The 26590-nt window shown below is 43.0% G+C and overlaps 1 protein-coding gene across 3 annotated transcripts in view; it reads right to left on the reverse strand.

Moving 5' to 3' along the window:
* flna (filamin A, alpha (actin binding protein 280)) overlaps positions 1 to 26590 on the reverse strand; it is a 44989-nt gene that overhangs the window by 9379 nt on the left and 9020 nt on the right. For 2 of the 3 annotated variants that reach the window (XM_070967609.1, XM_070967607.1), the window contains exons 2-31: positions 19774 to 20025; positions 18416 to 18513; positions 17116 to 17263; positions 16736 to 16854; positions 16563 to 16640; positions 14616 to 14778; positions 14305 to 14505; positions 11188 to 11325; positions 10246 to 10372; positions 10028 to 10164; positions 9711 to 9907; positions 9441 to 9554; positions 9167 to 9310; positions 8956 to 9079; positions 8353 to 8513; positions 8164 to 8254; positions 7509 to 7678; positions 6428 to 6545; positions 5967 to 6079; positions 5635 to 5784; positions 5164 to 5482; positions 4709 to 4882; positions 4458 to 4620; positions 4193 to 4353; positions 3780 to 3947; positions 3513 to 3636; positions 3253 to 3409; positions 2986 to 3175; positions 1799 to 1822; positions 1033 to 1280 (exon numbers count right to left, since the gene is read on the reverse strand). In XM_070967609.1, the coding sequence (XP_070823710.1) occupies positions 1033 to 1280; positions 1799 to 1822; positions 2986 to 3175; positions 3253 to 3409; positions 3513 to 3636; positions 3780 to 3947; positions 4193 to 4353; positions 4458 to 4620; positions 4709 to 4882; positions 5164 to 5482; positions 5635 to 5784; positions 5967 to 6079; positions 6428 to 6545; positions 7509 to 7678; positions 8164 to 8254; positions 8353 to 8513; positions 8956 to 9079; positions 9167 to 9310; positions 9441 to 9554; positions 9711 to 9907; positions 10028 to 10164; positions 10246 to 10372; positions 11188 to 11325; positions 14305 to 14505; positions 14616 to 14778; positions 16563 to 16640; positions 16736 to 16854; positions 17116 to 17263; positions 18416 to 18513; positions 19774 to 20025 (4571 nt within the window). The remainder of the gene's footprint in view (positions 1 to 1032; positions 1281 to 1798; positions 1823 to 2985; positions 3176 to 3252; positions 3410 to 3512; positions 3637 to 3779; positions 3948 to 4192; positions 4354 to 4457; positions 4621 to 4708; positions 4883 to 5163; positions 5483 to 5634; positions 5785 to 5966; positions 6080 to 6427; positions 6546 to 7508; positions 7679 to 8163; positions 8255 to 8352; positions 8514 to 8955; positions 9080 to 9166; positions 9311 to 9440; positions 9555 to 9710; positions 9908 to 10027; positions 10165 to 10245; positions 10373 to 11187; positions 11326 to 14304; positions 14506 to 14615; positions 14779 to 16562; positions 16641 to 16735; positions 16855 to 17115; positions 17264 to 18415; positions 18514 to 19773; positions 20026 to 26590) is intronic. The other variant, XM_070967608.1, reaches the window with a different exon arrangement.

A 26590-nucleotide genomic window follows, 5' to 3' on the forward strand; every position in this document is an offset into this window, starting at 1 on the left:
AAATCCTGGAGTTCCTGTTACTATTCAGTTAAAAGCATTCCTCATTAAGACATCAGTCTGGTTTTAAAGCAAACCATACCTCACCTCTGCTGTTACTCTCGTCTTGTGTGATGGAATCATTTTTAAATTAGGTTGAATAAGAAGAAACACAGTGTCTCCCTATTCACATATTTATATCTTATTCATTTATTTATGTTTGATACAGTAAATCTTTTTTCACTCTTTACTCTAAACATTAACTTTTTCTGACCTGACGTCTGTAACTGGCTGTTAATCTGACCGACATCAGTGAGTAAAAAATCTGAATTCCTGCTGGTTACAAAGGGTGTGCAGCACCAAGATCCAAAATGCTTAAAAAAGACTCTTCTGTTTCTTATTTATGTAAATGAGACTGTCTCCTCTTTGAGTGTAAAATCCCTCTTTATGCAGATGATACTGTTATGATTCTGCCAACTGTGCCACTGAGAAATTACAACTTTCCCTTAGTGCAAACATACTTAATCTTCTTAAATCAGAACTAGTTTTAGTACTTTAAATATGTATTAGTTTATTTCTTTATTAATACACGCACATACAGAGTCTGGAGAGGATTGAGGATGTCTGGGTACAAATCTGCCTTGGTTAGTTTTCTCTTTAAGTGACACATAGAAAACTTTGCAAAATGCAAGAAAAGCTTGGCGTGTACGTGTACATTACTGGTGATAATCATAACACTGAACACCATATTCTGTATGATAAAGTGCCTTTGCTCTTGCTTGGAAGGGTCTTCAATCATCTGACAATTAAAACACTTCTACCCGCCCGTAACATTCTAATAATCATTGTCTGCCTGCCTGACTGAGGCTACATCTTGTTTATTATCAGTTTTTCTGTTTTACTCCTTGACTCCATCTGTTATTATTATTTTGTTTCTGTTGTTCCACTAATCTATCAATTAATGTTTTTTGCTATCTTTATGCTATAAAGAGCATGAATGCTCAGCTAAAGTACCCTGTGTAAATAGAAATGAAGGCTGAAATGCACACCACTCACCGTGACTTGGAAGGGACTGTTAGGGATGTGCTCCCCTCCGAAACGGACGCAGATGACATACTCGCCAGGCTGCGGGGCCGTGTAGAAGATGTCAAACGTGCCGTCCTCATTTTCAACGACATCCACGTCAAGCTCTGCCCCTTCAGGTGTGCACACGCTGCATGTCACCTTGCCTTTCCCAGCAGCCTTGGCGTCCACTGTGATGACTGTCTGTTCACCAATCTGGATCGTTGGGCCAACACCAGCACCTTACATTTTGGGAAGAAAGGGTCAATGATGAGATGTAAGTTGTTATTGTCATCTTACAGAGACACAAAGAGCCACACACAAAATATTCAGCATGCACATTCCACAACCATGAGACCAGGTTAAAGTTGGATGAGATCTAGTCATGTTATTTCCATTGACTGTACGTTGTTACCAATGGTTCATATGTTATAATCACACAGTTTCCATGTAGAACTGAAAGCTAAATTAGCCATTTCCACCATGCCATCCTGCCTACTCTGTTAGTCCATTAGTTTGTCCAATAAATAATATGAGAGGGAAAAAGAGACAAACAGTTGTGAGGGAGAAAGGGAAAATAAGATGGGAGGAAAGAGATATGGGAGAGAGAACCATGAGAGGAGAGAGAGAGAGAGAGAGAGAGAGAGAGAGAGAGAGAGAGAAAATGGGATATCCTATTGAAAGCTGGTGCCACTATCCTCCATGCTGACAGAGAGAAAGAAGAGTTCCTCTACATTCTGAAGTTGTTCAGTAGGCTTACCTAAACCGTGACCGCCGATTGAGACTGATAATAGGAACGGTGAGAAGCAGGGGAGCGAGAGAAAAAAGTGACAAATAAAAGACAGTCAGGTGGGGGTGCGGGTGGGGGGAGGCTTTAACTGTGCTCCAAACACTGGGATCAAAACAAATGGTGACGGTGGAGTGTGAAGCAGGGGGGTGTCTGTGTGTGTGTACAGCGGGGACTTGGGTCAGGGGGAGTGTAACTGAGGAGCACAGCGTGAGGAACACAACACAACAATGCATGAAACATTAGACATGAGCAGGAGGTACACTCAGAGAAATCAACTTCAGTGGCCGAGCTATTTTTCACAACCTCACAGTTTGCTGTTTTAAATCTTTTCTGAGGACATCTTACTAGAACTAAATCAAGCCGAGTTATAATCGGAGATTATGGTTTGTAATCACTGTAACTATCACACATCACAGCTCTGAATAAAATTCATTTTTCTTAAAAGACAAAAAAAACAACACCAGTATAAAATGGCTTTATTTTGAAGGAATAGTTTGACATTTTAAGAAATAGGCTTATTCATTTTATTGTTGAAAGCAAGATGAGAAGTCTCATGTCTGATATTAAATATGAAACTCGAGCAAAGACTGGAAGCGGAAATAGGTCAAAGGTAACTAAATCCACCTACGAGCACCTCTAAATCACGCTAATTAGCACGTCGTATTGTTTGTTTAACTGAAATGTAAATACAAGTTATGGTTTTTGTATGGATTAGCTGCTTCCCCTTGCTTCCAGTCTTATGTTATGACAAGTTAACCATCTCTCGGCTACAGCTTCATATTTAATGGACAGGGATGTGAATGCGATCAGTCTTCTCATGGAGTTCTCTGCATGGAAGTGAGCTGGTGTATTTCCTTACATGTCAAACTTTTCCTTTAAACATTAAAAATGACTGAAAATTAGATGAAACGTATCTAACACAATAAAATTGTAATAAAACTATTTCTTGTTTTGTTAATTACTTTAGATAACCAGCAGCTCATTTATATTTTCTATTCCAAAATACGAATGCTCCTCCACATAAACGACAGACATTGCTGCCTCCTTAAGGTAAAAGTAAAATGCATGAGTAAGATTTGTGTGTAAGTCTACTTTTCAAATATCCGCACTATATGACAACAAATGTATGTCCAGTGGTCTAACTGGCCGTTACATACCTGTGACAGTGCACTTGCTGGCATCCCCGGTGGGCAGGGCCCTGATACGGTAGGGTGAGTATGGGATCTCATCCCCTCCATACTTAATGAGGATGGTGTATCTGCCAGTCATGTCTGGCACATAGGACACCAGGTAGGTCCCGTCGTGGTTGTCACGGATGTTGGCCTTCTTGGGCTTCCCCTCTGGGTCCTGAAGGGGGCAAATTACCAAATTTGAAAACAGTTACAAAAATAAGCATGTTTCATTGTCACCACATGAGCACTCACAGTGATCTGCACTGCCAGCAGTCCCTCGCCTGCATCTTTGGCATCAATGGTGAACTCGACGGGCAGAGAGGCGGGCACGCCGGTGGTGTTGAGGCCAGGTCCGCTGGCACGCACTTTACTGGCATCGTGGGTGGGGAGCACCTTCACCTTGTAGGGGCTGATGGAGGGAAAGAGAGGGGCTGCATAAACACCAATGGCAACTGAAGAGGAACAAATATTCAGATACTACCAGATGCTGATGTGTGTTTTTTGTGCGTTACCTGCGTGGGATCTCCTCATCAGCATACAACACATTAATGGAATATGGTCCCTCTCTGGTGGGAACATAGTTGACTGTGTGAGTCTGGTCACCGTTATCCACCACTTCCACTGGCTCCACCACACCTACACACACACGCAGAGAAACAGGAAGTTAAATACTAAATGTTAGAATTGTTGCTTGGGATTGTTTTTGTATGTGACTGTTGAAAAATACAAGCACTGATCATGAATAGTGACACATTAGAAACATTAGAACACACAATTACCTTTGGGCCCTTGTACGCGGACCTGCAGTGGGGCCACACCAGCTTTGGAGGCGTCCACTGTGAATGCCTGAGGAATGTTGGCCCTGACATTGTTGCCCAGGCCTGGACCCTGGCACTTCACCTTGGTACTGTCCACTGTGTCACTGACTGGCACTGAGAATGGACTACCTGCACAGACAAAACACCAGAAAATGCTTTTTTAACTACTCCAAAATTCTCCAGCAGTTCAGCATGCAGAGAGAGTTTTACAAACTTTATCACAGCAAAATCCTCCATGTTTTCCTCATATGTTCCTCATTCTCTCATTGTTCCTGTGTTTATGGTCTCAAAAATCGATAATATAACTGAAGTATATTCACAGTATTCCTGTCCACAATAAACAATTTCATTTGATTCATTTTGTCCAGCTGTACCTTTGATGGGCTGTCCTCCATAGGTGATATTGAGGTTGTATGTGCCAGGCTCGTATGGGATGTACTCCACACTGCAGCTGCCATCCTTGTTGTCAGTGCAGGACATTTTGGCCTCTGATGGACCCTCCATTGCCAGACCAAGACCACCAGTACCCGCTCCTCTGCACAGGAAATGATGAACATAAAAAATACAAGCAGGAAACATTCAGTGACATTTGTGCTTTTAAACCTTGGACTATACAAAATAATGTTTCGTCTCACGCACCGGGTTTCCACTGTGAACTTGTTGGGCTTGTTGGTGATGCCGCCTTTCAGGCCAGGCCCGTGTACGCGAACACGAGCTGGATCACAGCCTTCAGTGACGGCAACACGGAATGGACTTTTAGGCACCGGAGAGCCATCATAGCAAACCTCCACACTGTGCGGGCCTGAAGCATACAGACAATTTGAGGACCGCTTCAAACTCATGTACTGGAGAAATACAAAATCTGCACACACGGCTACTTTTGAACTCACCCTCCTCATATGGAGTGTACTCTACATTGTAGGTTCCATCACCACGGTCGGTGATCAGGGAGTCTGTACGGCTGCCAGATGGGTTGCTGATAAGGGTTTTGATGTGGTCGCCTCCGGCCTGTGTGAGAGCACGAGCGTCAACAGTGAAGTCTGTGGTCGCCTCACGGAAAACACCTACAAACACAGGACAGGGAACATACAGCATGTTGGTGAAATTTTTGCAAGCTTGCACAGGCTTGGATTACATTTAGGAATGCACTAATCAGATACCAGCGCAGTCTGTATACCACACCATGTGGAATTCATTGGAATAATTTTATATGTCGGGTAAAATGAGGTCAGGAATTGCTCTGCAGTGTTCCAATGACACTGACAAAGAAATTCCACTTAAACGTGGACAAAACACATAAAACATGGTGACCAAAACACAAACTAAGCAATGTGTGTTAGTGCACCTTTGCCCTCCACTCCTGGTCCGAACACACGGACTCCACTGGCGTCCACTGCAGGCTCCACGTTAAGTCGAGCAGGGAAGTTGGGCACATCCTGGCCACCGTAGCGGATGGTGAGAGTGTACGAGCCAGGGTAGAGAGGGATGTAGGTGATGGTGTAGGTCCCGTCTCCGTTGTCCTGGATGTGAACCTCGGCCTCGGTGCCGCTGTCTGAGATGATCTCAATGGTCAGGTCAGCTGGGCCAGCGTTGGTGCAGTCAACAATGAACTCCCCTTTCTCCCCGACCTTAGCACGCTCCAAGCCTGGACCAGAGCAGCGTACCTGGGGGGGGGGGGGAGAAACGGAGGTAAATGATTAATGACCACAATTGTGTCAGCAACAGCAATACTTTCAATTCAATATAGATGCCATACATTTGAATCACATTCTATTCATTGGATGGATAATACCGTCTGTCAGTAACTGAGGCTAACCTTGGATGGATCTGACGCAGGATAAGCTGTGGGGGTGAAGGGTGATCCAGGAATTGGCACGCCATCATAGGTCAGTTCAACCTGGTATGGCCCCGTCTCCCGGGGGATGAACTTCACCTGACTGGTCTCTGCGCTCAGCCCTGGCTCAACCTGGAACAAGAAATATGAAAAGACAGACAGGATCTTACTGATAAACAAAAAAAAAAAAAAACAAATTTAGAGCACATATGCATCAGATGTTAGAGGTACAAGTTTTGTTCAAAATTTGAGACATAACTGAAATACATTACAAAAAACAAGGCAGTTCTGAGCATCCCAATCATCCGCCATACCTTGCTGGTCACTGGCTTCCCTGATGGTGCGGTCACCTTGGCGGCAACCTTGCCCTGACCACCAGCACCCTTTGATTTGACAGTCACTTCCTGGTCTTTGCCAACAGTCATCTCTACAATAACAATTACACACAGAGAAAAGACAGGGCTGTACAGCTGAACAGCAACTGACACTCCTGGTCCACTTGGATATTCCATTATACATTATGCATTATTTTCAGCTGTTTTTCTTTTCTTGGCAGCAATAGGCTTCCATATAACAAGAGAAATGCTAGGTCACGAGCAACAACAGATCATTTTCACACTCTGTATCTCAGACAGAATGAAACACTGACTGAGCAACAAAAACACCATGCAGCTCTGGTTACATACTGTATGTTCAACAGACGATTGTGCTACATATGAGGGTTGGAATCAAAAGGTGCAGAGGTACATGAGTAGTAGAGAGTACAAGTACGTACTGTCTCCCAGGCCTGTAATGTTGATCTTGCTGAGGTCCAGTGTGGGTGCCACACCAACGTTGAAGGGGCTCTTGGGAATGTGATCTCCACCGTAGGTCACAGCAACTCCAAGAGGACCCTGGGTCATGAAACAGAGCAGTGTCATAGATGGGATCACACAAATGATTATGTTGGAAAGGGTGACCAGATTAATGCGGATGTGAATTTTAACATAAGCGCCAACATAAAACAAAGTAATATCTGGCAGATCCAAAGGTTTCTGAGTGAGCAAGCAAATTACAGGTCTGAAATTTCTGAAGATCCAGAAAATTGCTACTACTGTCATGTCTGTTCATTATCTATGGTGGTAGAGCCAGGAGGTGATTAGCTTAGGTAAGCATGAATCTTCAGTAAGTAACACATTATCCAGTTTGTTTAAACTGTACACAGACAAAAATGAAAAAACTAAAAGTTAGGACTGTAAAAGCAACCAGTAGAGGCTCCACAACCTACTTTTAATTACACTTCTGTTTGTGAACGAGACATAACATGTAAACTAGTGAGCATTTGTCTTGCAGGGACTATTTGAGTCAGATCCTCTGTCCTCCCTCTTTACCATGTCCAACAATGACACACAGACATGTCATAGCACATGATGAGGTGCTGGCTGGAGGTGTTACCTAACCTTTGGGCAGAGAACTAGCTGTTCCCCCAGCTTCTGCTCCCATTTTCACGCTAAGCTTAGCTAACTGTCTGTTGGCTTTAGCTTCATACTGGCGCACAGACGTGGATTGCTGATGAGTACTGATTTTTGAGTATTGATATTTTTATCTAACTCTGGACAAGAAAGCAAGTCGTCTTTAGTGTAAAACATTCTCAGATGAGTATGTTTGATTGAAAATGAGTTTATGCAAGATAGGTGGAAACATGTTAGCCTACAATCGACTACTGTACATATCATCACTGTTAATGTTTTTAGTTGGACGTTTTTGAAACGTATCTGCCTAAAAATGTCAGTTCTTCTGGCCGATACCGGCTGTGGATGGGTTATGTCACAGGGTGATCGTTTGTTTTGCATGTGCGAATGACTCCTCCATCTTACCTGCTGCACAGGTGTATATTTCACAGTATGTGTGTTGTCATGGTTGTTGATTATTTCAAAGTCCTTGACAGCCTCTCCTTTGGTTGGGCCGCTGAAGTTGCAGTCCACGTTGGCCTTTCCTGCTCCTTTAGTGCTCACAGTGAAGTGAGTGGGCTTGTTTAATTCAACACCTGAGAGAGAACGAGCATTCATCAGAGTCCATGTGAGTGTAGGTCAAGTTTTAACTTAAACAATAATCCACAACATTTTCATAGTACTTTACATTCGTCAAATTCCAGCAATTTATCAATTTATAACAGTTCATTCTTTGTTTTGTTTCATTTAGGTTTGACTGCAATAAATAATAGTAGTTCTGAATATTGTTGTTGATAGCAGTATCATCATCATTACTAGTATTATTACACACACACACACACACACACACACACACACACACACACACACACACACACACACACACACACACACACACACACACACACACACACACACACACACACACACACACACACACACACACACACACACAAAATAATAGTAAATAGAATCCCAAACAAAAGATAGAAGATAAATACTTCTATATAATATGGAGATAAGTAAAACAAATGGAAATACTTCACAGTGAACCACCTGACGAATAGGCGGTCTGTCTTACCACTGCGGCTGAGTCCTGGTCCCTCGGCCTTAACTTTGCTGGCATCATGAGAAGGATCCACTTTGATCCTGATGGGCGTCATTGGAATAGCCTGAACAACAAACATAAGCAATACCATGTTCAAAGGCACATTTTAACACACTCAATCTACAGATCCACACTCTGCTCTCATTCGTGCTACAAACTCACCTGGTCAGCAAACAGGACCATGATGGTGTAGCTGCCTGCTCCAGGAGGAGTGTATTTAACAGTGAATGTGTCATTGTCATTCCTAATGATATCAAAGTCGATGTCGGCCTCTGCAGGTCCCACCACTCCAGGGGCACACTTGATCCCTATACTGATGTCACCTGAGGACAGGAGGCACAAGTCATCAGGACACACTAATCCTTTCTGGTGATGCTTCACAGCCATTCAATGCAGCCATTTTTCCTCATTTCCTTCCTTAACTCAACTAAGTTATAGGGAGAAAACTAAAGTAAACACATAGTATGAAGAGGGCAAATTTATTAACAAACAATTACCTATTTAAACGTCCAAAAGACAGAGAGGAACATTAACATTCATCTGCAGTCGTGTGTCTGGTCAGCTGATGAATGAAAGCCCAAGATTCTCTCCACTTCCAGCTCTGCTTTGCTTTCCAACAACTCCTGAAAGGCTACTGACTTTTCGGTGCCACATATTCTACTTTCTGCACTAGCTAGCTGCTAGGTTTGTCTGTCATTTGGCTGGGCAGGCAGCAAACGCACTGATTTACTTTGTGAAAGGATGATCAGTTTTACATAGTTTTACCTTGACCAGCCTCTGCGCAGTCAACTGTGAAGTATGTTGGCTCGAAGGCCTTGAGGCCAGTCTTGGCCACACCGGGTCCTGACACCTTCACCTTGTTTGGATGACAGCCTGCTCCGATATTCATCTGTGGTCAAAAACACAACAGCTGAAGAGATGTTTTTGTGACAAAGTGTCCTTAATATAAACTCCTGGAAAACCTTTGTGTTCTCACCCTGAATGGGCTGTCAGGGATGTTGACTCCACCCCAGGAGACCATGGCAGTGTGTTTTACAGGTTTACGTGGGGTATAAGTACAGCTGTAGGTTCCATTGCCATTATCCTTCACCTGAACATCCACAGGAGTACCTTCACCATCCTGTGCAGATGTGGAAAACCAATAATTTAAGGGTTAGTTAAAACAACATTTCATGAAGACAGAGGTGTTGAGTGGCTGAAACAGGACCAGATAAGTTTCTGGTCATATACAGAAACACACACAGCCTTACCTGAGCCACAATCTTCAGAGGAGCTTTTCCTCCTTGCTTGGCATCGACTGTGAACTCGGTGGGCTTTCCAACAGCCAAACCACTGCTTTGGAGGCCTGGACCATACGCCTTCACCTGGAAAAAACACATTGACGGAGCTTCAGGAATTTGAAGGGCTATCACTTAAATAATTTCAACATTAAAAGAAATAATTGTCATTAGTTTTAAATCTTATGCGTGTTTTGCAGTTGCACAACATGTCAGTACATGGATCCCTGGGTGGGTGCGCACCTTGTCAGGGTAGAAGTCTTTGCCTGGTGGGTTGACAATCTCAGCCATAAAGGGGGAGTGCTGGATGTCTTCGTTGTTGCAGAGCACGTGCACAGCATACTCGCCAGGCTCTGTGGGCCAGTAGCGCACGTCACAGGACCCATCGCCCTTGTCATCACATTCAATCTTGGCCTGAGATGGACCCTCCACAGAAAAACCTGAGCAGGGAAAATCACAAACACAGCAGGTTTAGAAACTGTTGGATACTTACAACAACACATACTTTCAGGAATCTTGCACTGTGTGCGTTATCTCTGTTGTCTCACTGCTTTGCTTACCCAGTGTACCGACGTTGTCTCCAACAGCCTCCACCACAAAGTCAGCAGATTTTCCAACAACGCCACCCTCCAGCCCTGGACCCCAAGCCCTCACTTTCTGCTGGCCAGCCTCCGCACCAATCTTGACCTCAATCGGACTAAACGGAGCAGAGACTTATTAGTCACAGTGAAAATGTAGTTCAGTTGCAGGATTTGTGTCCATACGAGTGTGTGTGTACCTGCGGGGGATGTGCTGTCCGCCCCAGGTGATGGTGATGCTATATGTTCCAGGTGCGGTGGGGTAATACTCAAATCCATACACACCATCTCCAAGATCTTTCCTTTTACATGGCTCCTCAAGACCCTCTGTAAACACACACGCACATAATATTAACAATTTGCTGCTAATTTAAGAAGCAAGAAGAAAACAAACAAATATGGGCCTTGTTTGCACGGCCCATGGAACAAGCTTTAACCATGACATATTATGAACAACATCTTACCATTGTGATTTTGGGCTATGTTAAATGAGACTGGGTCAAAACCTAGGATAAGGCTGGACCATGTATGTTCAATGTGCTCCTGACGACATAACTGAGGACTGAGCTGAAACAAAAGCCAGTCAAGCCGTACCATGCCGTGGAAGAGTGGTCTACTACTATTCCAGTATTCATTCTTTACACTGTAGTTCAACTATCGTTTTCACCAGCTCCTGAAAAACATATCTGGCTGCTCAGTTGCAAATTGCTTAACTATGTTTATCGGCTACTAGCAAACTTTGTCTGCAGTCTGGTGCAGTGCAGGTAGTGTGCAGCATACAGAGTTTCACTGAAAAGAGCTGCTGCTGCAAACAAAGCTGATGACAGCAGTGAGAATTAACAGTAAGCTTGAGCTGGAGAGGCTAAAATGCTCTGTGGAGTTGAGGGGAACTGAGCCAATGTCAATAGTCAGTATACTCACAATAGTGCAGCATTATGTGGGACAGTATTAAATCTATTGTCATTTTCTGATCTATCTCTCTGGTGCATCTCTTGCATTCACAAGCTAATCACTGCTTCAAATGGGTTTACAGTGGACTTGCTGCATTTCAGACCTTGCCTAAAGTGATGTGTTACAATTGATGGATAGAGAAATCAACAGGCAGTAGGAAAAACAAGCGTGGTGCCTGCAGTGCAACTCACTGGGTCCCTTGATGGACACTTTGAGGTCTCCAGTGCCAGCTCCTTTGGTGTAAACCTTGAAGTCTGCAGTCTCCTTCACCCTAAGGCCCTTTGGCTGCAGACCACGACCCTTAGCTCTGCAGAGGCTGGGGTTACATGCTGCAGGGAGACACAATAAAAGAGTGAGAGAGAAACAGGCAGCTCTCAGTATCTTGACTCCAACATTATGACTGTATGTGAGTTTTGCAGTGGTTTCAGTGGGGACGAGAAGAATGAGGTGCAGTGTGAATGATATGAATCCAAAACAGCTCCTATCCGAACAGTACATCCATCATTTTCAAGAAGGACGAAGGGTTACTGGAAAGCTTTCACTGCTTTTCAGTTGTCCTTTCCCGCCTTCCTCCTACCCTGCACATCCCTCCTTTGCCTCTTATCCATCTATCTTATTCCGCAGAGGGTTTTCAGAGACCACAGTGAAGGAAGCAAGCCTTTATCCTCACACAGAAGTGGAGTACCCTTCATATCTCTTGATTACAAGTGTTTAAAATTGGAGCTGCTGAGTCACAGTTGGATGGCCTGCAGGAAGCACAGGAAACCCCACAGGAACAGAGGCACAAGATATCTTCTAGGGAGTAGACTATTTGGACCTCTAGGAAAAAGAATAAATTGATATTTCATTATAATAAAATCTATGTTGATGTCAGCAGGTGATGTGTGCAGGTCTGCACGCCTTTTTTTTCTTTCCCCCCAGATGAATGGAAAAAGCTGAAAAGCTGAATCCAAAAAACCCAAAAAACTTTCTGTAGTGAGCTCCTATACAATATGAAAATATATGATGATAGCTTGTGCCTAACAACTTTATCAATGGTTAACAAATAATTCACTAATTCTTTTTTGATCAGCAACAAGCCAATTTAAAAGAACAACTTTCGAGTTGCCAAACTTTGAAGAGTCCTCAGATTAATTAGACCTTTGGACCACTTGTCAAGAAAAGGGCTGCATACAGTGAAGACCAGAATCCATTTATTAACAGCTTATTAACACTTTTTAGATCGTTAGATCTTGACCTATGAATTATTAACATTTGTAACTGCAGTTCTTTTTATTTAGAACTGCAAACTTGCTTGTAAAGCCCATTAAGACAAGCTGCGATGTGTGACACTGATACTGTGATACTGCCTTTCCCAGGAGCCATGACATTTATTAAAGATAGTTATGTACATTATTGAATAAGACACAACTTTATTTTCATTACAAGCTAAAAGTTGATTTTATAAACAATAAAACACACGGTCTGGTATGACCAGTAGCTGATGGTGGCAGAGAGACATTCCTGCATATCTGACATTACTGTCATTTCTGTGTAGGGATGGGAATCGAGAACTGGTTCTTTTTGAGAACCAGCTCCCAGTAGCTCTATTCCTTGGAATCGTTTGCCTGCCTGGTTAACGATTCTTCTGCTTATCGATTCCGCCTGTCTTGTACATGCACGATAACGTCACACACGCTGCATTTTTTTTGGTTTAGAACGTAGTGATATGGCGTCGAGGAAGAAACGCTCCAAAGTATGGCTATATTTCATGTGAAAAGATGACACAAGGGCAACACGTGCAAAGTTTCTTCAGAGGGGAGAAATACCTCCAACATGCTAAAACATTTGTCCACACAGCATGCAATTCATTTGCAGGAATGTCACGTGTTTGATACGCTACTTAGCGACGCTTGCGAATCAGAGCAAACACCAGGGCGTCAGCTGTTATTAGTGCCGAAGGTAACTTTATTTCCTCACCCAATGAGAATCGATAAGAGAATCCATAAGGAATCGGATCGATAAGCAAAATCGATAATGGAATCGGAATCATTAAATTCTTATTAACTCCCATCCCTAGTTCTGTGACTTTAGGACTTTCTTTACTTGTGATACTGCTGAACTAAATCTTAACATTTAGCAGTATCCCGTAGCTGCCACTGTTGAGCAAAAGTTCCAAGGGATTACCACCATTAAGAACTGCGTTATTACCTAATAGAAAGGATGGCTTATTTATCATGTATGAAGCATTTTTAAATAATTCATTAACCATTAACAAAGCCATAAGTGGTACCGAAATGTTTTCATATCTCCAGTAGTTTGCTATTTAAGCATCCTGTGCTTTCAACACAAGTGATGAGGAAGGGACACGCCCAGTGCAATTTAAAGGTTGTGTTATCTCTCAGAGAGGCAAAGCTAATTACAATCCTACCACGTTTGCTATTTTAATCACTAGAAAACATGAATCACTGTGCTAAATGGTGCATTTTACACAATGCGGGTCATGCAATGCAAATACAGTTCTTTGTGAATTGTGCCACAGTGTAAAAGTTAGGAGGCGTCTCTTTCCTGGGCAGAAAGAAAGTACAGCTTTAAGGTGGTATTCTTCTTCCACTGACATCTGAGAATACGTTTGTGAGTGGATATGTTGATGGAGTCATTTTGAGTTAGAACCCAACAGGCAGATGACACAGACCACACATATAAAGCAAGTCCACAGTGGGAAATTAGTCACAAGCAGAAACATGCAATTCCACCAAAACACACATACAGAGTAAAGGACAACGCAGTCCGATATCACACACTGCTCACCCACTCATGCATGCAATCACACGCACACAACACAGCGGGTACCCAAGAGAGATCCTAGGAAACAGGAAATGACAGCAGAAGGAAGAGGCCGTTCCAGAGAGAGGACAGATACCATCAGGTCTCTATCAAAGAGAAGAAGGGAAGGAGGGAGGGGAAGAGAGGAGAGAGGACACAGCATCCCGAACAATGACAGGACAAGACAGCAAAACATTTAACACAAATAAAGAAAAACAGCAAAGAGTGAGCAAGGACTGAAGGTTTACAATGGTTTTGTCTTGTAAACAGTGATACACAGTGGATGTTGTTTTAGCCATAATATAACATAATAACACTGAGATCTTGGACTTTCATTAATTTAAGTTTGGTCATTGACTGGGAAAACCAGTCAAAGTACAGAGAGTACAGAATGTTCCAGTAACATCCTGTACAAAATGACTTTTAGACACAAGCTTCCTCAGTGACACTGGAATACGACTAGAACAGGCTGGCTGCTAAGGAACCACGTGCAGAACTCTTACCCTCTCCCACAGTGACCGTGAAGGGACTCTTGCTGATCTGACCACCAGCGAAGGTGACGTAGATGATGTGCTGGCCCTCCTGGGTGGGTTTGTAGGTGCAGCGGTAGCTGCTGTTGCCCTTGTCCTCAATGTTGCAAGTCACTGTATTCTTCTTGCCAGCAGGGTCCATGATTGTTACCTCCACCTCGCCAATACCAGCACCTGAGACGAGGGAGGGAGATGAGGGGATGCAAGGACAGCAAAAAAAACATATATTCTCGCAGGCGAAGAGACCAAACCTCTCTTACATCATACATCATCCGTGCTATTACCTGCTGTGTAGACGTCAAAGTAGGTGGTCTTGTTGGCGATGTTTCCTGACGGCTCGAGGCCTGGTCCCTGGGCCGTGGCCTTGCTGGAGTCTCCCTGAGCCATGCCGACCTCCACCTCGAAGGGGCTCTTAGAGATGTGCTGCCCTGCAAACAACACTGTCACCTACAGAGCAGAGAGCAGAGACTGAGAGGTGTGTCTGGAACAAATTGGAATAAATTCAGTTTCTTTTAAATAAATTACTCAATTTTACTTAAATCATCTTTAATTGTCTTAAATACTTTCTCTTGTCTGCAGTAGACAGTAAGACAGGACAGTTAAAAAACATTTTGTATGCAACACCTATAAATGAAAAGTGGGATTAGTGTGTGTTTTGAGTGCAGGAGGCTGCTCTGTCCTTCCTGTGGATATTCAGTCATCACCATCACACCTGCAGCAAACACTGTCACCGCTGCTGCCTACAGCAGCTGGGAATCGCAGCGTCTTACATGAGCTGATTTTAGCAAAAACTTAAAATTAACTTAAATGAATGAGAATGATAAATAAATGTTTTTGATTGATTAATCCATCTAACATGTTATGTTGTTTGTCCAGGTCCAGGTATCATCAATCTAATGAACTATGGACTCATTGTTATACAGTACACTGCTGGGAAACACTGAAAAAAGGAAACCATAAATAATTCTGGGACATAAAGTTCATACTGTTTTACAGCATACTATTATACTGTGACCACTATGATCAGTTTATGATGAACATGTTTGACCTGGCAGGACGGACCTTTTATATTGTTTGCTTTTCATCTTTTTTTTAGTCAAAATGCTTATTAGTCTTTTTGGCATGTTCAGTCACAAAAGAGTTTTTCTCAAGCTCTTGAAAGTGTGCATCTGTGGGGAAGCGAGAGAGAGGCAGCAGGCTTATCAATGGTAATTCTTGCCATTATTGGGTCAACATTGTACGGAGACACTGGGAACAGCTTGTGTCGCAGGTTTGAATCCTTGGCCTGCTTGTCTCAGTCCCTCTTATTCTCCTTGCGGTTTTCACACTTGAATTCAGTGTTCTTGTCTGTTTAGTTTCTGTAGCTGCTTTGACATACAGGGCACGATAATGGTGTTCAAGGTTGCTCTTTGTGGTACTATTGTGTAAAACTGTCCAAAATGGAAGGGAACTGTTGATGATAACAGTTAAATATAACATTTCCAAGCCATGCATCATGGTGTGAGCTACAGAGTCACCTTGAACTTGGTTATTTTAGAAACAGGGAAGATTCTAAAAAGAGGATAAAGGACAATTTGACCACTGAATGCACAAGTCCTCTTACTGAACACTGCTGATTCATTGTTTGATCTAATTTGCTGTTTTGTTTCAAGTCTTGTTTCTTTTATATGAAACTTTTATGCTGCTGTCTTGCAAAAGAGATTATGAATCTCAAAGCAAAATAAAGGCTAAATACAATTGACAAAGTATCAAAATTAGAGCACTTGTTATGTCAATTATGAAAACATTTGCACTGAAATGCAAAAAAAAAAAAAATATTCATTTTTCATATATTTACTATTCACTGAAATAACACTTTACATAAAAAAGAAATACTTTTTCTAAGAATATAAAACTTTCAGGACTCAGGACTGCTTTTCATAGAGCAATGCATCTTGTGTTTTTTACGACAATCTGCAAATTATGCTCAGCCACTAATAACTACAGCTGTTTAGATGAATAAGTGGAGTAAAAAGTACATTATTTCCTTTGAAAGGTAATGAAGCAGAAGCATAAAGGGGCATAAAATGGAGCAAAGGTATCTCAAAACTATACTTAAGTACATGAATAAGTGTACTTTCGACCACTGACTTCCTGCATCTAAACTCTACCATAGTCCATGTGTCCCTTTGTGACTCATGCCACAGTTATGTCAGATCAGTCTTCTGCATTAAATATAACTCTGATCTTACCTTGTGCATGCCAGTGACTTTAGGGATGTAGAAGACAGAGTAGGTGCGGTTCTTATCGTTGTTGGCTGTAACTTTAGCCTGGAGGAAATTTAACAGAATGATGACCATGATGACCAAAAATTTCAATAGCAGTATCTCACAAGGACGAGCAAGTCAAATCTGCAGTGTCTTACCTCCTCTCTGTGTCCTGCAGGGTCCTCCACGTAAACCAGCACCTCTCCCATTCCTGCACTGATGGTCTCCACAGTGAACACAGCCTTCTTCATCACAACATTACCGACAGGCTCAACACCTTCAGAGAGAACAGGTGGCAGGAGAGTTGGGACAGTTCATTAAACATGTGTATATGTGACATATGATCCCGGACTAACACAGAAAGGGCTGCAGGTGTGGATGAACTGACATTCCCTCTCAGTGCCTGACTATAGCCTCTAGCTCAGTTTTTGGATACATGGCTGTAAACATCAAACTCATCCCTGCTCTAAACTGATGCAGCTGCTCAGCTCAATACAACAGCCTTTGTCTTGCTGCAGATGTGTGTGTTCGTGTGTACCTGGCCCATAGGCGCGGGCCTTCTTGGGGTTGAGTTTGGGTCGGAGAGGTGCGCCAGGCTTCAGTTTGGCCTTGGGGAACTGGGACAGGTAGGTCATAACTGAATGTTCGTCCACATTGGGGTCAACAATCTCTTCAGGGGTTATCACCTAAGAGGCCAAGACATGAAGAAGAATGATTTTCTTGTTCGCACATTTTCTGATGAAAAGAAGAGAGGGGATAGCTGTACAGCCTGGAGCAGTGCTTGCATAGTTGTCATGGAGACTATTACCCACAAAAATCAACTGAGCAGTGTTGTGATTTAGTGGTCAGAACACATACCAACCTCTTCCTCAGCTCAGAAAGTACCTGATACAAACTCGCACGCAAACCAGCAGGCACCCACTCACACAGACACACTGACTGGCTGATTCTACAAGCCACAAAGACAGCAGGGGGAGGACAAAGGCAGTCTGAACAGAAGCAGAGCTGAAGGCGGAAACAGCAGCAACCACAGAGTCGACTGTTGGCATGCTATGCTGTGCCAGCTGCCTGCACTGTGCCAATCATGCCAACACAACACTGTCAGACAGTCACAGCAACCCATCCCAAGAACCAGCACAGCAACACTAAATATGGTGAACTCAGTTTAAAATCTCTATTAAATATTCAACTTTTCATTCTGGACAAGCACTAAAGGGGATACAAGGTGAAGGTCATGTGGATTCTGTAAATGACGTCCAAGTAAATCCCACAAGACTCAGCACTGTTGCAGTACTGCATGCTAACTGGATTCTGTCCCATACAGAGAGACAGACAACGTCTCACTCTGTTGTGGGAACTACAGAAACACTCAGTTCACTCTCGGTTGTATGCATCGTTACACAAGCAGTGGAAGAACCAGACAAGTTTGTCATTTCAACTGAGTCAGCTAAAAATGAGAAGCTGCTACCTAAAAGTTCTGTACACTGAACTTTGCTAATGATCATGACCATCAAGACAAGAATTATGTTTTTTGTTTTTTTGGGGTTTTTTTTGCCAGCCTCTCATTGTCACTCTCCTGTGCACTGACATGCTGCAATGCAGAGGCTGGCTGTGGTGAAGGAGAGCAGTGCTGCAACATGAACAGACTGAGGTGGTCAAACCACAGCACAGATTTCAGCTGATACAGAGCCATTAAAACATATCAGGATCACCCCGACACTGATCTGAATTCACCGCTGTACTGCTTATGAATTCAACTTTCATTTGTAAGAGGAAGAAAGTGCCATTTCTTATTTGAAAAGAATCGTACTGGTCTATTGTAATGGTATTTATGTTACCTGTGGGATGCCCAACCAGTCGTCAGCTTGCTGCATGGCCTCACGGGCATTGTCCACTGGTTTGGTCTGATCCCACTGGTCCCAGTCAGGACACAGACCTGCAGGAAATCAAGGAGGTGAATTGGATTGAACACAGGAAGCAGCAGGGCAATAATTCATCATTTAATGTATAAGTAGTAATATAATAATAAGAGACCACATTCACCACGTGCTTCACACAGAATAGACATAAAAATAAGCATACAAAATGAATATACACAATGTAAAATAAGATGGAAAAGTAGAAACATATCATAACAATATAATGTGACAGCCATGTCAATAGTGTAAAACTAAAACTTTAATTTAAAACTTTAACATTTTGTCTCGCTAAATAAAAGCATGACAGGGGTCATCAGGACCTTAGTTTAAACTTTAAGTTATTCTCAGTGGGCAGTGAAGTGCTGTCAGTATCAAGCAGTATTTCTGTTGCAATGAGAGACATTTAAGTACATGTGAACTACACAAATAAACTGAGTGCTTCTTGAGTTACAGCCAATCTGTCTAATCATGGCCAACATGTTGGCTCCAAAGTTCAGCCTTGACGATGTCCAGCAGATAAAGGGAGAATTCAAAACACGCCTAATCTTAATGTGAAGGTGAATCTGCAGCAGTAATCAGGTGTGGGGTCGTATGTCTGTCTCCATGCTCACCAACACGTCTGCCCTTGAATTTGTCAGTTGGATGTTATGGTGTTCCTTCATCATCACAGTGTATCCTGGCAGTGTGAGCATCAGCAGTTTTTACTGACTTGTTCATAACTCACTCAAGTCTTAAGGTTGTTATCTTTGGACAGTGTTGGAAATCTTTTGCTGGAGGGAAATAAAAGCTTTTGCTGAATCCTTATCTCCGGCTCAAGGCTGCTGGTGATCCACAGGTATGCCAAGCATCCTGAGCATGTAAACACAAACCTCCTTTATGCCTCACTTTCCTTCACCTTCATCCCTCCTCCCCTCGGTCTCCTCATCCTCCACCCTGCTCCTCTTCTCTCCCCACTTTCCCATTTTAACCAGATCAGTGGGAAGGTTCGGTACTCGCCCTCCTCTCCACTCTCTTCAACTTTTCACTCTCACACAGAGAATTACACTCGTGCTTTCCCTGACCTCAGATCTGCAGCTGTCAATCCCTGTTGTGTGCAGACAGTTATGATGCCAAATAGTTCAAATACTGTATTAAACTGAGATATTCAAATATCATCAGCTCATATGGGCAAGTGTCTCAGGTGACTGGCACTGAGCTGTTATCCTCCAGAGGTAAATGTTTCTGGTACTTCGTACGTGGCTGATGTTCATTCACACACAGACGCACGCTTTCCTCACCTGGAGCACAGCTGTCGACCAGGGCCCCGAGGGCCCGGCCGGTCTGCCAGTCCCTGTTGAAGTTGGTGATAGGAAGCTCGGGCAGTTTGTTCTGGATCCACCCCAGCAGCCTCTGCTTGGGCGTCTTCTGCTTGACGTCATCCCCCTCCTCCTCCTCGTCCCACATGGGCATGGAGATGGAGTAGTGCAGGATCAAGGTCCAGATCAGACCCAGGATCAGCTTCAGGTTCCCATCGACGATGGCTTTAGAGTCTGGAGTTCAAAGGAAGAGAGAGGGGGTAGATTTGAAGCCATGTCACCATGTTTAAGCATTCACACAAACCTGAAAAAGTGTCATCCGAATCTCAGAGGACAGATGGATCTTTTCTATTTAGAAGTGTTTAGTTAGATGGAAAGAAAGGGGGCTGATGGATCGAAACGACGGCATCTGAAAATTCCTGGAGATGATTTTAGCTGCAGTGCTCTTTCAAAAAACAACCATGAAGAATGTTAAGAGGAGAAAACACCGCACTAGAAACAGTTGACTCAAGGAAGGATCTTTAATTTTTGCTACTTTTGTGCTGATGCTGATCTGATGTACAATGTCTGCAAGGGGGGGTGGGATGCATACCTAGGATTCATGGACCATGGTCTGGTCTGGCAAGTGCAAACAATAGTATATGTTTTGTTTACCCTTTGTCACCTTTTGTTCAGACTAAAATGTGGTTTCAGACCACTTCACAGCACAGATAAAACATCAGTTCTGGATCATTGTGCAGCCTTTGATACTGATTACAGTTCAGTCTGTGCATTCTCCCACTACGTCAAATTATGGACAACATAAGACTGCTTAGCGGACAAAAAGCTAACTAGACAAACCCTCAGTTATTCACTCTCTCACCAAATGACTATGGTCCCACTGACACTGTGCTAGTGTAATTCAGTCAAAGTTCTTGCTCAGCTTCATTCCACATTAATAAGCCCAAGTCAGAAAACTCAGTGGTCAAATGTGAGCTTCAGCAGCCACATCAAGGCAAAAGCTAACCAGCGTTTTATCACGTCAAAGACACAGAAAGACATGGAGACCTCATGTTCAGGCAGGATTTGGAGAGCTGTATGCATGCCTTCATCTCCAGCAGGGTGCAGACAGAAACGTTGCTGCTTCAAACTTTTCATGGACGCACACAGACAGAACCAACTTCTTGACGATGCCCCGATTTGAACCACTTTCAAATCTGAATTGATCTGTGCTTTTGATTGATCAGTTCTTTACAGCACTTTAATTTCTTTCTCTACTATAACTGTACCAGCTTTATTTTATTTTTTGTCTGTTTGTATCTTGATTGATTTTATTTTCCTTTTTAATGTCTTTTTAAATGTTGAGCTGCTATAACAATAGATTTACCTTGCCTTAAGTGTCTACACATTCTATTTAAGACAAAAAAGTAATGTTTTGTCTGAGACGTAATCAGAAGGGGGAGACAAATTGTGAAAGAAAGTATCATGATGAGTGTCAACTCTAGGGAATTTTCCAGATGAATCATATTGCACGAGTTATATAAATGGGGACATCTGTGGAGAAGTGAACTGCTTTTATTACAAAGTGTAGCACATGCATGTGACACCTTTTGTTTTGAGAACAGCCACCACCCTTATTAGAATGTTGAGATTTTCTGTAGTAACATGAAGTGTGTTGTGGGAGTGGAGATAATTCAGGAGAGATTTAAACTCCTCCAGTAACACACAGTCCATATTACAACAGACTGACACAACAGCACATCCAGTAACATGTTTGGTTGTTCGGAGTTACATTTGAGGCGTTTGTCTGTGTTCAGGCAGAACCACAGAGGAGAAAGTGATGCAACCAGAAGCTAGCCCAGGCATGAGGAAGAGAAACACACACACACACACACACACACACACACACACACACACACACACACACACACACACACACACACACACACACACACACACACACACACACACACACACACACACACACACACACACACACACACACACACACACACACACACACACACACACACACGTTGAAAGAGGCAGTTGATCAGGACAGATGATTACCCAGGTCCAGCCTTGAGGAAAGGGTGGAGCAGTGTGTTGGAGAGTCTCCTAGCTGATGCTGATTAGAACACAGTGAGGGAGGAAAAGTTCTGGTTCTTGTAGGAATTTGAGGCTATGGGCTGATTGCTATCAAGGGTGTACGGAAGAGGCCTGCTGGGTTTGAGGCTTTCAGCTTTCTGCAGGAAGCCTGAAAAGTTTGCTTTGGGTCTGTTAACGGGGACGTGTGTGAATCCCACGTCTGACAGCAGCTGCGTCCATTTGGCTGTTTCTCTGTAAGTTCAGACGTTTCAACACTCTGATTAGCACTGCAGACGGCATGAAAACAGAGAGAATGAGGCCAACATAACAGCTCTGGACAGGAGAGCTTCAGGCTATTCTGATTGCAGCGCTGCTCACACTGTTGTCAACTTCATTTGTTTTGGTATTGTTGTTTAGACTGGAATAATTGTTGGTAGCAGCAGCTCAACCTCAATAACAATGAGGTCTTGAATGAGTCTTTTTTTGTCCTTGGATGTTTTTGCTAAAGAGTGCTGGGGCTGCGGTTTTGGGGCTGGGGCTACTGAACAGGCTCATTACTTAAGGCCTGCAGTAGGAGGCTCTGAGAGCTGCAGGAAGAGTTGAGGACAGGGTCGGGCGGGCTGGATGGGGGTCTAAACCAAAAGGGGGAGGGGGTGGACTGTCTAGAGCACAAGAATTTCCCAATTTGGAAACACAAAATTCTATCTGTCTGTCTGATGTATGATGAAGAGAAGAGAAACACAGGCTGTTCAGACATGAAAAAATCAAACGTAGCACGCACAGAAACACATGCACGCTGCAGATCAGAGGACTTTAAATTAGAGAAGTTCTCTGCCAACATGCTGAACTACAACAGTGCTCGAAGCTGCCAGCCCTGCAATACATGACATGTCAGCTGCTCCCAGTGGAAAAATACGCCCTGCATGGTGATAAAGCACAGAAGGGTCAGATGAAAGGCTTGTTTGGATGACCCATCATCGTGGGAACTATGAGTGAGCTAGATCGTTACAGCGACCGAGTGGTAACTCAGTCCACTCAGGAATGATAGCAAAGAAGAAGAGACTAACAAAAAAGCAAGAGACATGAGAGACAGCAAAGAGTGACTGCAAAGAAGAGAAAGGGAGGAACAAGAGAGAGATGTTGACTACAGACAGAGATACAAATGATAGCTATAAACTGCCATTTGGACTGACAGGAGGGTGTGGATGGGGCCTGCATGTGTAGCACAGGCTGGTACTTGCAGCAGGAATGCAGATCAGCTCTGTTAGAGATGTGTCACATAGCAGCCCGTCAGCCACCACAACACAAACACAGTATAACAGGACCACAACATGACCAGAACAAGAGCAGAGAAGCCCACAGAGTGTGTTCAACTAATGATTATTTTACAGCAAGGAACTTCGATTTTGTGCTGATTTTGTTGACCCACGTAGACGAAGGCACCAAAAACATCTTGACCTGGCTAGCACATGCATTTGTTTTGGAAGCGAGTGAAAGAAAGATGGTACTTATTTGTAACATCATTTTCTTCTTTAACTCACACACTGATGATGTAATGTATCTATTTGTGGTAATGTAAGATTGATATCTATAACATGACAAAGTAAACTTTGTTTTATTTTTGACTTTGTTCACGTGCTTAGGTTACACGTAAGCCTACAGATTCAGTTGCTCAGTAATAGTAATTTCATTAAAAGCTTAAGTTATCAACCTTCTCTAGCACTGTTATGTCTTCATAACAATAAGCCAAAAGCAAGATACAGCCCCAAAGCAAGGCTAAGCCAGTTGTGTTACAGTCACATCCACCGTGACCATTCCCTCCATGAACTGTAAACCACATCTTGTCGTTTTGGGCCTTTAAGCTTGTTTATTCTTCACTAAATTCTTTTCCTCTTTGCTGATGTCACCCCACTATCAGTCATAACCACAAGATATAATGCTATAATGTCAAAAATAAAATTCTCTACAGAAAAATCCCTCCTGATTTGCTAACCTACTACTCACTGTGAAACTTTGCCTCTGAAAATGTAAACACTGGCTCTTCTGGTCCGCAGGCCATAAATCGTTTCATGTGATTAAACAGGGAACCAGGGCTGGTGACAGCCATTAAGAATAACTACATAGAAACAGCCAAACATCTTGCTGATGGTCTTGTTTGCTCATGTAGGTCATATAGAGCCATCAGTATTACATTGAGACTGTTTCATATCCACTTAAATGTTCCTTGCAGCTGCATTAAAAATTGTGTGTTTCAGTTAATTGAATAATTATTTGTCTAGAAAAAGTCAAAATGAGTGAAAAACTACCATCACAAACTGCCATGTATAATCTACCGTCACTAGAGCAGTTGATTAGCACTTTAACACAGCAGTTTCAGTGATCCACACAGAGGTCAACAATAATTAAAGCTGTCCAGCACAGGGCATCATCTCAGGTTTGGACAGCAGACAGGAAGCTGTCCTCCTCACAGTCATTGTTTGGACATACACTCACACTTTCTGAAAATGTGTGTCTATGTGTTGCCCTTTGATTCATGCCTCTCACACACAAAGCCACTAAACATGCAAGGAATCTGCCAGCATTCCCGGCAGACCACAGCGCACCAAGCCTGACGGAGCCCATATACGGACACATAGTGCCGCAGACTCCCCCTCTGCCTGCTGACTCACACCCTCCCCCCACTGTGAGAGTATGTGCGTGTGTGTGTGTGTGTGTGTGTGTGTGTGTGCGCGCGTGCGTGAGAGAGGGAGAGAACAGAGTGTTGAGGCTACCGTATGGAGAGTGTGCATGTCTGTGGTCAATGCTCCTTTTGCCCCCAAAACTCCCATGACTCATCGATTTGGCTCGTTGCTGCCTCCCCCAAGTGACATTGCAATGACATCATCGCAACCCCTGATCCCAAGCCTGACCTGAACTCAGGGGGGCAGAGGGAGGGAGGAGTGGAGAATGCGCAGAGGGGAGCAACAGCAGGAAGAAAGGTTCTGCACAACGTTCAGATTGTAGTGCAACATCTGGAGCAGATTAGTACAGAGATCTTATAAGGCCAACGACGAAACAGCACAGAAGATCTAGATGGCCCTGAGGTGTCGCCCTGCCCATCGCTCACAGTGTCCTTATAATATCCTTATACTTGTTCATACATAATGTATAAGAGATGAGAAAAAAGAATGGAAGGACTGTCAGGACATAGATCTATCTACCAATACATGACCCTGCTTGTGTGATTAGGTATTTAGTGTATGCATATTCAGAAGCAGGTCAGACAGACATAATTTTAAACACTTGTTTCCATTTCCTTTTTAAGCTAGACCTCCAATAACTTTCTTTAGAGAAGACTGACTACTCTGAGTTGATTTCCTTTATGAATATCTTAAGAGCTTAATAATATCTATGTCTTCTGTGGCCACTCTGGCCTGTGGCATTCCCCAAGGCCCCATCCTTGGTCCACTTTTTTGTGTATACATGCTGCCATTGGGACATAAACATAAACACAAACTTCAGAATAATTGCTGACAGAAATACAGTGCTGGCTGTCCCAAAACTTTGTACAAATAAAATAAAACAAATCTGAAATCATTGTCTTTGGCAGGCCACCTCTATTTTACAAAAGTATTTTTCTTCTCTGTCTAAAGATAACAAACCTGCAGCCAGAAACTGGGTGTGAAATTTGACACTGACCTTTGATATGAAAAATAACTTTGAAAGTCAGATTTTAGGATTTGAATGATTACTTTTAAAGCACTGGTTTAGCTCCCGGTTACAGCACATTGTTGAATTGCCGCTCCCCCATGAGCCAGAGCACAGTGTCAGATTCTCAGGCAGGGCTCTGCTGGCTGTGCCTAAGTGCCGGCCCAGACTGCTGGTGACCAATCAGGGCCCCTCAACTCTGCATGAGGATGTAGTGTTATTTCTAACATGTCTTGTCTATTTTATTATTATTGCTGTTGTTTTAATCTTTATAGTTGGATTTTGCCTCAGTCCTGAAATGGTCTGACACTACTTAAACCATGTAAAACAGTTGTGAACACTTTGTTTTGAAAAGTGCCATATAAGGTTTTTTTTTATTATTATTATTATTTGTCAGCCAAAAATATATGTTGATGACTGATATTTTAAAAATAGCAAGTATAATTAATTAATTATATCAATTTAGTTGTTCACTGTATTCTATCTACTTAGAAATTTGAATAAATTACATTATTCATTCTAGTCTTAGATTAAACTGTTTTACTGATTACAACTGTGCTGAATTGTGATGGAATTAATTTTAATGTGGCCTTCCCACCCATTATCATTCCTCCAATACTCTACACACAACACTGGCCTTGAACCTGTTACGTATAAGTACAGCACTGAGTGAGTGGGACGATCATGTCATACATGCTGAACACATTTACTTTTGGCAGACTTCTCAGACAGATAGTCAAAGTGTAGTAGGTCTAGCAGTACAATGGTACACACACACACACACACACACACACACACACACACACACACACAGAACAAGTCATGCCTGGAAAAGGGGGAGTGGTTGGAGTGACCAGAACCCAGTCAGACAGAACACTGAGGAAATGTCACACATTCCACATTGCCCTTATCACACACAAACAAGCGTGTGCGCACACGCACGCACACACACACGCACACACACACACACACACACACACACACACACACACACACACACACACACACACACACACACACACACACACACACACACACACACACA

The sequence above is a fragment of the Chaetodon trifascialis genome, chromosome 8 (assembly GCF_039877785.1).
Source record: "Chaetodon trifascialis isolate fChaTrf1 chromosome 8, fChaTrf1.hap1, whole genome shotgun sequence".
In the NCBI taxonomy this organism is placed as follows: domain Eukaryota; kingdom Metazoa; phylum Chordata; class Actinopteri; order Chaetodontiformes; family Chaetodontidae; genus Chaetodon; species Chaetodon trifascialis.